This window comes from Primulina eburnea, chromosome 18 (assembly GCF_022965805.1).
Source record: "Primulina eburnea isolate SZY01 chromosome 18, ASM2296580v1, whole genome shotgun sequence".
Taxonomy (NCBI): Eukaryota; Viridiplantae; Streptophyta; class Magnoliopsida; order Lamiales; family Gesneriaceae; genus Primulina; species Primulina eburnea.
The window spans coordinates 31569698-31581954 of NC_133118.1; the positions used below are offsets into that span (position 1 = coordinate 31569698).

A 12257-nucleotide genomic window follows, 5' to 3' on the forward strand; every position below is an offset into this window, starting at 1 on the left:
TATCGGTAAGATTGATCTGTCTCACAGGTAAAAATTTGTGAGACCGTCTCACAAGAGACTTATTCGACATCCAATGCTACTTATTAATAAAAAAAATGGGAAAAATGTAAACTAAAAGTTAAAACCTGAATTGATTGATAAATAAATAAAAAATATCTCAGTTACATAAATAAAAATATGATTTAAAAAATAGAATTTATACATATATTTTTTGAAAAAAACAAGGCTTATATTTGAGAATTCAAACTGTCCACGTAATAGCTACGCTTATTATGAATCTTCGCCTCTCCATAAAACCGGAGCTCCAAATAGCAATCCGGGTCATTTCCTCGGGTCTTCCTTCGAGAAGATCCTCTCCAGATATTCTCCATTCCTTCTCCATTATCAAACCCAATCTTCTCTTTAATACACACAACACGTAGGCAACCCAGCTCGCTCCACACATCTGAAGAACACCATATTTTTTCGTAGCATGCAGTGAGAAAAATCCCCTCGATTTTGTTTCCTCTGTGCCAATTCCTTTTTGCAGAGTTCATTTATGTCTGGGGTAGTGTCGAGGAATGCGAATTCCCAGGAATCAGTTGCAGCACCGATGGATACCGGGCAGAAGGACTCGAAAAACCGCGTCGGACCCTGCAACCCGGTCGCGAAACCCGGGCCCGTGTCGCTGGATCATGTGCTGTCCGCCTTGAGGGAGACCAAGGAGGAGCGGGACTCGAGAATCCGGACTTTGTTCGGTTTCTTCGACACGAATAATGTGGGGTATTTGGATTATGCCCAAATCGAGAAGGGGCTTTCGGCAATGCAAATCCCCGCGGATTACAAGTTCGCCAAGGAGCTGATCGAGGTATGCGATGCGAATCAGGATGGGAGGGTTGATTATCCGGAGTTTAGAAAGTATATGGATGACAAGGAGCTGGAATTGTACAGGATTTTTCAGGCGATTGATGTGGAGCACAATGGATGTATTCTACCTGAGGAGCTGTGGGATGCTCTAGTCAAGGCCGGTAAGTATGTTTTCTCTACTGTGGTATTTTGCACCTTTTTCTGTAAAGAATATGATTGATTGCATTTGAGAATTTTTATTTATGGTTTGTAATTTAGATATAGAACAGTAAATATTGGAATTAATTTATGATGGCATGCAAAAATGTGAAATTCCTGAAGTTACTTCTTGAAAGGTCTCTCGACTGAAAGTGATCTTAATGGTTTTCCAGTACTGAGAATTATATTATGCTACTTTGAGCCAATGCCATTCTAAAATTGTTGATTGGTGTATCCATCCCCAGCTATCCTCTTTGTTGAAGGCATGCGTTGATCCTTAATCTTTGCATAAAAATCTTAGCAATAGAAGCAGAGGTATGTGTTTTATTGTAGTTATGATGAAGTTCCGTTGCTTGTAGAATGGCACTTCAACTACGCAGAATTCAAAGTAACACATTAAGATTTGTGCTTAAATCAATTATGATGTGGCCTTCATTGTGCTGTAGAAAACATAAACAGCGCCAAATCAAGATGACCTTGGATTATAATATGCAAGCTTGTTGTGTTGTCTACTGATTTGGAAAAATTGTTGCGGTGAGGTTATGCAGACCTAGCTTTTTTGTTTTTTCATTATCTATTTTGTATTGTGCTGACCATAAACCTCCTTGTCCTGGTTTGGGAGCTTGGCACCTTAGATTTGTAGATACACTATAAGATCTTATCACAACGAATTGTGGCGTTCAGAACGAAGCAAGTGTTTATCACAAACTATAAGATGCTATTAATTGTCTGCGTTTGCTCATATTATTTTTCTTTCTTTTCTCTCGAATCCAGGTAAGACACTATATATTTCAATACTTTTTTCTTTCCCCTGTGTTTGATGGGAGTACATGTCATTGGAAGCCTTGGTCCTTTCCATTTTTCTTGCTTTCTGGAAGCATTCACATTCTATCTTTCCTCTTGTGGTCTATTTTACATATTTATTGGAAGCGTGAGTCGCATAAGGATCATAGTTACTGTAGAGTTTAGGCGCAAAGTTCAAGGCAAGAGGTGCAGGCATATTGAAGTGGAGTGCTAAAGGAAATGATTTTATAGAATATAAGTATTTGTAGAGAATTTTATCATTTATACTTTAGCAAAACAGCATTAAAATTAAAACTTTAGTCTATTAACGGAAATGAAAAGATGTTATCTTGCATTCCATTTTGGATTTACCTAGGCTTACAAATAAGGCGTTCTTGAGCCTTAAAAGAGCACCATGGCTTGAGCTTTATGGTTGAGGTCTGCCCTTGGATTGTATCTAGGTGCAAGGGCTGGGCATTCCCGAGCTTTGAGCCTAGGTGTATGCCTTATGGGGTTTAATCATTATTCTGAGTTTTATATCATATAAAACGGTTCTTCATTTTTTTTAATGTTAAGTAGGCACTTTGGCACTGCAATTATAAAAAGCGACTATCTCCTTCATATGTTGATACTTTGACCTTTTTAAACTAATTGTTATGGTCCCTATACTAGCTGTCTTTGAATGATAAAGTTAGTCTATATGACTATATCTTATGGATGGTTGGTTAATGCTGTTTTCTTAGTTATCCTTTTACTCAGTTATTTAGTTATTATTGATTTCTTTGCATGATTAGCATTTGAAGTCCTGAGAATTTTCTTAATGCTTGTGAGTTGTCTTGTGTCAGCTCTTTGATGAATCCTCGTGTAGTTCTGATTTTCTTGGATATTTTTGGATTGTTTTCATCTTATAAGCCACAGCAGCTTGTTTTTGCAGGGATAGAATTTGATGATGACGAACTTGCCAGTTTTGTTGAGCATGTTGACAAGGACAATAATGGAATTATAACTTTCGAAGAGTGGAGAGATTTTCTTCTGCTTTATCCACATGAAGCTACCATAGAAAACATATATCGATACTGGGAAAGGGTATATCTTATAGATATTGGTGAACATGCTGTAATTCCTGAAGGCATCAGCAAGCATGTTGATGCCACCAAGTATTTAATTGCGGGAGGGGTTGCTGGAGCCACTTCTCGTACCGCAACGGCACCACTTGATCGCCTTAAGGTTATTTTACAAGTTCAGACTACACGTGCTTCAATTGTTCCTGCAGTTCAAAACATGTGGAAGGAAGGTGGCCTTTTAGGTTTTTTTCGGGGTAATGGGTTAAATGTGTTGAAGGTTGCACCTGAAAGTGCCATCAAGTTCTACACATACGAAAAGTTGAAGAATGTCATTGGAGATGCTAACGGGGATGTAGGAACTGCGGGTCGACTTGTTGCTGGTGGGTTGGCTGGAGCCGTGGCACAAACCTCTATCTACCCAATGGATCTCGTCAAAACACGGTTACAAACTTATGCTTGTGAAAGTGGGACTGTTCCAAATATTGGGAAATTATCAAAAGATATTTGGATTCAGGAGGGACCTCGAGCGTTATATAGAGGATTGATCCCATCTCTTCTTGGAATTATTCCTTATGCAGGAATTGACTTAGCTGTCTACGAGACCTTGAAAGACATGTCCAGGAAATATATTCTTCAGGATGGTGGTATGTTATTAGCTGCTACTCCTTTTCTATTTGATTGGACCAAGTTAAGTCTTCGTTTCCTCAGATGTATCACCATTACTGAAACGGTTAAAATTTAAATATCATTCAGAACCTGGCCCTCTTGTGCAACTCAGTTGTGGGACAATTTCAGGAGCCCTTGGAGCAACCTGCGTTTACCCACTACAGGTGGTAAGAACAAGGTAATGCACACAAATTATCAGCCATTTTTGTCCATTGGAGAAAAAAATTGGCGACTAGAATCATAGAAACCAGTATTGTCCATGCATTAGAAAACATACCTTGTTTGTATTGATTGATAAGTTATTTTTCAGAATGCAAGCTCACCGTGCCACCAAAGGCACGACCGACAATAGCATGTCAGGTGTATTCTTGAGAACATATCGTATAGAAGGTTTTTGGGGCTTCTATAAAGGTCTTTTTCCAAATCTTCTCAAAGTGGTACCATCAGCCAGCATCACATATCTGGTTTACGAAGCCACGAAGAAGAGACTGGATCTTGATTAGGCGTTGCTATGTCTCTCCTAGACGGCTGAAATGGAGTCGACGATGATGATAAATTAATTAACTTTGTAAACTGGCGATCAGTTATTCTTGGGATTATACTCTAGATTTTGATTCTTGCTCGAGATAGCTACCGTTACATGGAGTTATCTACAAGGGATTGACTTACTAACTAGTTGAGAGATGTAAGGATATTTCACAATGTGCCTCTGTGTTGAGTGATGATACTAGGTGATTGTTGTAAACTTTTGCCACAAAGGTATACATACATGTGCACAACAAATACCAAACCTGCGGAACTGTCATTTTTTGCTATATTAATAATATACTGTTGAATTTTCCTATCATGTCTGAAGTTGGGGAAATGTGGAGGAATGACTTTGTTCAAACATTATTTTTGGAAATTAAGTGTGTTTGAGTGTGTAACTTAAAGAAATTTTATTATCTTGATTTTAATCTGTTTATAGTTGATAAAAAAATATTACTTTGTCTGTTTTTTGTCCATCATTTACTTTTTTAATTATATACATAAAATATCCTTTTAAAATTATAAAAAAATCATCTTAATTTTTTTTTAAAATAAAAGCTTATATTAGTAAATCATATAACTATCGTATTCCGATAAACTTATGTATTCTTGATTTTTTTTTTTTTTAACAATCATATCATTTATAACATGACAAATCATGTTTTAACTTTTTTTTTAAAATTTTGAACATGATATCTACTATTTTCACACAAAATATAGATATTGGGAAATTGACTTTCAGTCTCCCGTTGTTAATTTTTTTTGTGTTCAGTCTTTGAGTATTTTTTTAGTACCACATTTCCGCATGAAGTATACCACATTTTGTATGATATAGTACCACAATTTTGTAGGTAGAGAATGAACCCAAAGAAATGTTTTGTTTGGAAATTTTTCACCAACTTCCATGTTAATATAATATAAAAATATTTAGTTAATATATAAGAATTTTTTTAAATAATAATAATAATAATAATAATAATAAAGAAGAAAATACAGGAGTTTGGAATATGGGAATGTACGTGTGGCTTCAAGAGTGTTCCATAACAACGCTGTCCCGTTAGCTTTTCGACAGCTATCCTTTTCTCCTCCATTATTACTTTATTAATCTCATCTCTCGCAGCTATAAATCAATCACAAGACTCGAATCTTCTACGAAAATTGGAAAATCATGGCATTTCGAGCTGCTGTATGTACTTTACAAGTCTCCATTTTCTTTCAGTAAAAAATCTGGAAGATCGAAATATGAGTTTACTTCTTGTTCTTGCAGGGTTACTGGAAATTGATGGCTAATGAGTTACGAGGGAGTTCGAGTTTTACAACGTCGACTTCCCCGAAACTGAAAGCATATTATGTTGATTCTCCCCATTTGGTCCAGTCTTCTCCAGGATTCATCAAATCCAAGTAATAATCATCAAATATATATATACATACATATACGAGTGAAATGTCAAGAATTTGTTTTTCATGCGGTGTATCCGTAAACAGGTTGCCGAAGGGTGATTTCTTTCCGGTCTGCGTGGCCCTGGGGATGATAGCTTTATCCACTAGTTTCGGGGTGTACACGGCACTGCATCAGCTGGGGCGTGCTCCCAACGTGTCCGTCCGGAAGTCGAGGCGGGAGACGTTCCCGGAAGTGGCGGAGCCGGAGCACGTGGCGGATGATGCTGAGAAGTTTGTGAAGCAGTCGTTTTTTCCGGAAGGTGGCCCATATCCAGCACTCCGATCGCCAAGAAATCTTGTCGAATCCCATCGGTGGCGATGTTTTGGCCAGGTGCGTGCTATGTTATTCACGTCTTAAGTTGTGTTTGGATTTTCAATAAATGGATCTGATTGAGAGCAAGGGTCTAAAAAGTGTGTAGCATGGATCATTGAACTCCAAGTTTTAGTTTTTCGAGTTTAAACGACATTGACACAAGTTTAAGTATGATTTCGAGTTTAAACGACATTAACACAAATTTAAGTATTTAATATAATTGTAATTATCTCAAATCAATAAATAAAATAATATTTAAATATGAAAAATTTAAGTCTATACATTCATTTTTATATTTATAAAACATAAAAATCTCAAAATTACAATTTTTTATTTGTTTTTGCGATCAAGTTATGTTAAAAATTGTTAAATATTTGTAAATTATTGTCACACACGTTTAATTATAATTATAATTAAAAAATAAACATCTAAATTAAAATCTTAATTTATTATTTTATTTTAAAATAATAGACATATATTCAAAATTAAAAAAATTTAAAAAATAAATCGATACGATTAATTGTGCATAAGTACGTTTAATTAAACATTTTAGTTATGTTAAATTGGATCATATTACACCTTGATCGTTTTTCTGCGAAACGGAACGTTTTTGTCGAGTTTCAACTTAAATGTATTTCGCTTAAACGTGTTTTTTAGAACATTATTTGAGAGATATCTTGATGTATGAATTTCGAGTTACTTTTAATTTTTCTTTCTTTAAACCATGGAGAGACTTATGATCGGTATTATAATTTATTTAATCATTCAGTACAATGACGTGTGTTTTCGTTCGATACAGATCATTATTCATCATTCAATACAATATATGTGTCATGTGTTGAATAAACGACATCATCTATATATGAATAATATTTTTATAATATGATAGTATGCAAATCTCGTCATACTTAAAAGTGAACTCTAACCCTTTGACGAGGTTACCATGTTCTGCCATCCGACCCTTTGTGAAATTTTTTGTTTTTCTGATAATTACTACAATTATTACAAAGATAATGTTTAAGAATAAAATTTAAATTTAACAACATTATTATAGAAAAAAATGTAATTATCTTTAATTATATTATTACCGAAATCATTGAATTGTTTTAATCGAAATAGTTTAATTATGTCCATTTACTTGTGTATTAGTCCATTGTCGTCGTTTGGGCTTATCTTTTTAACTTTGCAGGCCAATGCGTGGGGAGTAAATGAAAGATGTTGGACTGGATCAAAGGCCCTATGGATATATGGGCTTTTAACTTCACTTTTCTTCTCGGCAATATTGTACATTTACCTGTAACATACGTGGAATAAAATGCAAAATCAGGATTTTTATTATCTTTTAATTTTAATTCTAATTAAATTAGCATTGTATAATATCGTTGTTGGATCAAGTTAGTTTTTTGTTGGGTTTACATGATTATGAATCTTATAATATAAATTTGAGACGATTTCACGAATTATTTTTATTAAACAAATATCTTATTTAGAATATTTAAAAAAATATTTTTTGATGTTAAAATTATTATTTATTACTATAAATATAGGTGAGATTGATCTCGTTATAAAAGACGATGATCTTTCATATGATATTTTATATATATATATATATATATATATATATATATAAAGATTTGTAATATGTTTCACATAATATATTTTATATATATTATCAAAAGAAGAAGAATAATATACCTACGTTATCTAAGAGTTCTACGTGAATAGTATATTATACATGATTTTTTTTAAAGGCCAAGAACAAAAAATACTAGAGTAGAAAATAAATTTCAAAAATAAAAATTAGTATAGAAAAACAATTAAACACAAAAAATTATACAAAAAGTTATTATTTGAGGAAAATGTTAAAAAAATTGGTGAGATATACGCTAATAGATGAAACGAGATTTATATATTATAATAAAAAATATGATTCTTATATATTAGATAAGATAATAATTTATGTGAGAGAGTTTCACGAGTCGAATTTTGTAAGATGAATCTTTTATTTGGGTCGTTCATGAAAAAATGTTTCTTTTAATGTTAAGAGTATTATTTTTTATTGTGAATATCGATATGGTTGATCCGTCTTACAGATAAAAATTCGTGAGTTCAGTTTTATAAAAGATTTACTCATTAAATAATATTTAATTTGTAACAGTAGATTTAATTGACATATAAGATTGTTCACATAATCTCTTGAGACTGATTCGACTGATATTTTACTCAATTTTTTTTTAAAAAATATTTTTTTATAAAAAAAATATTATTTATATAAATCATCATAAAATATACTTAAGACAATAATATATGTGGCAAAAACTTGTGTGAGATGGTTTTACGGGTCATATTTTGTGATACGAATCTTTATTTGGGTAATCCATGAAAAAATATTTCTTTTTATGCTAAGAGTATGACTTTTTATGATGAATATGAGTATGATCGATCCGTCTCACAGATTGAGATCCGTGAGACGGTTTCACATGAGGCCTACTCAATATATATATATATATATATATATATATATATATATATATATATATATATATATATATATATATATTATCTATGTGAGGACATGATAATAACTATCTAGAGAGGAAATCAATTTTTTTTTCAATTTTACCTTTATATGATACTAATATTACATTTTTATTTTTTTTTTAATTTCAACCATTCAAATATCAATTTAATTTTTTTATAATTTGTCAAATTTTACTTTAATGCATCGATAATAATAAAAAAGATCGTACGCAGACAAAATAACTAGTAGTATAATATATATCCCTAATCCTTATATTAATAATAACAACGGGTGTACCCGAGATCCGGCACTGGAGTTACCAGATTTTTTTCCACGTAAAACGTGAGACGTGGCCGGTTTTCATTGGTCCACTTCTCGTGGCAAGAAAAGATCATTGGTCGAAATTACGCGATTCCATTTGGTAACCAGATCTATATAATCGCACACAAATGTACTCTCCGTAGTTGCCATTTTGCGCTCTTACGAAGATTTTTCAGCTCGCCCCGGGAAAATTTCTATCCGTGTTGCAGATTTCCATTCCTTGTGATCGGTGTCAGATTTTTGCTCGTACGATGGAGGATCGGAAGCGGAAGATTTGGATAATGCAATGTTTGTTGCTGTTGTCGATCGGATGCGTCGTCTCCCAGCTCCGCGCTTCTGATGATGTGGTGGGTTTGGGCTTAATTTTTTTTATGCTTGTTTAGGTTTCTTTTTTGTTGGATCTGTTTTAGCTTATAAATTCGTGTGGTTTTTGCAGAAATTCTACGAATCGTTTGATGAGAAATTCGAGGGGAGATGGGTGGTTTCTGAGAAGGAGGATTACAACGGTAAGAGTTTGTCGGATCTGCTTCTATTGTTAAATCAGTTCGTTGATTGTTTTTTTTTGTTTGCATATGGAGATTGACGCGCGTGTTATATTTTCAGTGGCTTTTAAGCTTGGGAATTTTGCCTCTCTTTGTGTAGTTTTGATAGTTTTTCTTATTGTATGATTAAGAAATTTAAAATTTTAAATGCGTTATAGTTGTGATTGTGGTTGCTTTATTAGTCTGAAATTTGCTTTATTAGTCTGAAATTAAAGATAAGGGATAATTTGTTGTCTCCGTGCGAAAGTATTAGCTTTAGGAAAAAGATTGATGAGGGATGCTTGGCACAGTGAACTATTCAGAGTTTTCATAGAGGGGTGGGGAAATGAAATCAAGTTGTGTGCTGTTGGTTTAACATTCTTTTATATTTCCACCGGTTACCATGTATGGATACAGAAGCTTAAAAAATTAATTATTTAATTTATCAAGCATTGTATTTTAAACTTATTATCAAAAAAATCACGTAAAATATGAATCTTGAACTCTAAAACCACATTCACCCACCCGGTTTCGGTATTTTCATATCTCTATTCAAGCATCCTTTTATAAAACAAATGACGCTTTTCGTTGTTCTGTCTACGCTACGCTTATTTGGTTAATTGTTTCGCCTAATCAGGTCTTCAGGTGACACATTTTTTCCTTTAAGGTAAAATTGTGGTGTTGAAGTTCTGTTGAAGGTTATTCTTTATACCCTTATTTGGCCTACCAAGCTTTGTGTTTTGAATTGTCTAATTGGTTATTTTTTGGCAAATGGATGTATATGCAGTTCTTAATCTCTGAAATCATGGCATTTTGAGGAAAAAAATTTGATTTTAAATGTTCCTTTTTGAACGCCTTTGATATGTTCTCAGGTGTGTGGAAACATTCGAAGAGTGAGGGACATGATGATTATGGACTTCTTGTGAGTCAGAAGGCCAAGAAACATGCCATAGTGAAAGTACTTGAAGAACCTGCTGAACTCAAGGATGAAACAGTTGTCCTTCAGTTTGAGGTCCGCCTCCAGGAAGGCCTCGAATGTGGAGGTGCTTATATCAAATACCTCCGCCCTCAGGATGCTGGATGGATTCCCAAGAATTTTGACAATGAGTCACCATACACAATAATGTTTGGTCCTGACAAATGTGGAGCCACCAATAAGGTTCACTTTATTTTGAAGCATGAAAACCCCAAGACTGGAAAATATATTGAACATCATCTCAAGTATCCGCCATCAGTGCCATCGGACAAATTGACCCATGTTTACACTGCCATCTTGAAACCTGATAATGAGCTGAGGATCTTGATTGATGGTGAAGAAAAGAAGAAAGCTAACTTCCTTTCGGAAGAAGACTTTGAACCATCACTTATCCCACCAAAGACTATCCCAGATCCTGATGACAGGAAACCTGAAGATTGGGATGAGAGGGCGAAAATCCCAGACCCAGAAGCCACTAAACCCGAGGACTGGGATGAGGATGCTCCAATGGAAATTGAAGATGAAGAAGCTGAGAAGCCTGAAGGTTGGTTGGATGATGAACCTGAGGAGGTTGATGATCCTGAAGCTACAAAACCAGAAGATTGGGATGATGAAGAGGATGGTGAATGGGAGGCACCAAAAATTGACAACCCCAAATGTGCAGAGGCTCCTGGGTGTGGGGAGTGGAAGAAGCCGATGAAGAGGAATCCTGCTTACAAAGGAAAATGGCAGCCTCCGCTCATTGAGAACCCTAACTACAAGGGTATTTGGAAGGCTCAACTAATTGGAAACCCAGAGTACTTCGAAGTGGACAAACCAAACTTTGATCCAATTGCAGCAATTGGCATTGAGATCTGGACAATGCAAGATGGTATATTGTTTGACAATATTTTGATAGCCTCCAATGAAAAAGTTGCACAATTGTACCGAGAAACAGCATGGAAACCGAAATTTGACGTAGAGAAAGAGAAACAAAAGGCTGAGGAACCAAGTTCAGATGGGCTCAAAGGAGTCCAGGTAATTATGGAGTCTCACTGTATTTTCCTCTCTTTCAACAATTTTCTTACGCCTACATATACTGGTTTTAAACTGCACATTCTACTGGTAAATTGTTTCAGAAAATCGTGTTCGATTACCTTTACAAAGCTGCAGACCTTCCCTTCTTGGGTGAGCGCAAGGTCAAAGTATTGGTAAGTTGTTGTCCTATTTACCTGGGTTTTAGTTCTCTTTTGCAGATTTCAGATTTATAAGACTAGGCTCTTATCTATGCAGGACCTGCTTGAGAAGGCTGAGAAACAACCAAACCTCACGATTGGAATTATCGTCTCCGTTGTTGTTGTCATCTTCACAGTTTTGTTGAAACTCATCTTTGGTGGAAAGAAGCCTGTGAGTTGATTTCATTAATTATTTATTTTGCTCCTCTCATCTGCTTTTATTATTTACTAATCACTAATATGTTCCTCTTGTGTGTATGAATTGATTGTCGACTTTAGGCTAAACCAACTACAGAGGCTGAGAATACAGGTGTTGCTGAAACCTCAAATGACCAAGTGACCTCAGAGGAGAAGGATGAGCAGAACGACGATTCCTCTGCAGATGCTGCTCCTCGGCGAAGGAACACAAGGCGCGACAATTAGGAAGCCAGATGGCATTGACGATTTCAGTTGCCCCCCTAAATTAGGGAACTCGAAGAAAAAATATGCACTGCCAGCCAATGCTAGATCACTTGTTTTTTTCCTTTATTAGGTTTGTATGACAGTGTATAAGAGAACTTTTTTATTGAGATGTGTTGTTTTCATACTTGGATTGGATTTGACGTAGAGGAAATTTTGAAGGATATAATTTTGCTTTAATGTATCTCCTCACTGGGGCATGCTTAATTTTATTCACTGTTTTTTCTATTTGTTTCTGTCAAAGGTGTTACATAGATTGAATTAAGTCATTGTGATAAATTAATTAAGAATTGTATGTATGAATTTTGATAGTTTTTTTAGTTAGTTTTTGAACTCGAGTAAGATCGAAGTCTTGATTTTTACATGATATTAGAATTTAACAAATCGTTATGTTTTCACGTTCTTGT

At 34.6% G+C, this 12257-nt stretch overlaps 3 protein-coding genes across 3 annotated transcripts; all 3 read left to right on the forward strand.

Moving 5' to 3' along the window:
* The first annotated feature begins 281 nt into the window (after positions 1-281).
* Positions 282-4370, forward strand: LOC140819480 (calcium-dependent mitochondrial ATP-magnesium/phosphate carrier protein 2-like). The gene is made up of 4 exons (XM_073179597.1): positions 282-1007; positions 2762-3535; positions 3645-3735; positions 3868-4370. The coding sequence occupies exons 1-4, from the start codon at positions 539-541 to the stop codon at positions 4058-4060; spliced, it is 1527 nt and encodes a 508-aa protein (XP_073035698.1). The 5' UTR covers positions 282-538; the 3' UTR covers positions 4061-4370.
* A 742-nt stretch (positions 4371-5112) lies between these two features.
* On the forward strand, positions 5113-7176 carry LOC140819713 (uncharacterized). The gene is made up of 4 exons (XM_073179892.1): positions 5113-5271; positions 5353-5486; positions 5571-5856; positions 7028-7176. Exons 1-4 carry the CDS (start codon positions 5254-5256, stop codon positions 7136-7138), a joined length of 549 nt encoding a protein of 182 aa, XP_073035993.1. The 5' UTR covers positions 5113-5253; the 3' UTR covers positions 7139-7176.
* A 1636-nt stretch (positions 7177-8812) lies between these two features.
* On the forward strand, positions 8813-12078 carry LOC140819339 (calnexin homolog). Its single transcript, XM_073179380.1, has 6 exons — positions 8813-9027; positions 9117-9186; positions 10074-11194; positions 11296-11367; positions 11450-11563; positions 11671-12078. The coding sequence occupies exons 1-6, from the start codon at positions 8932-8934 to the stop codon at positions 11812-11814; spliced, it is 1617 nt and encodes a 538-aa protein (XP_073035481.1). The 5' UTR covers positions 8813-8931; the 3' UTR covers positions 11815-12078.
* The last annotated feature ends 179 nt before the right edge of the window (positions 12079-12257 follow it).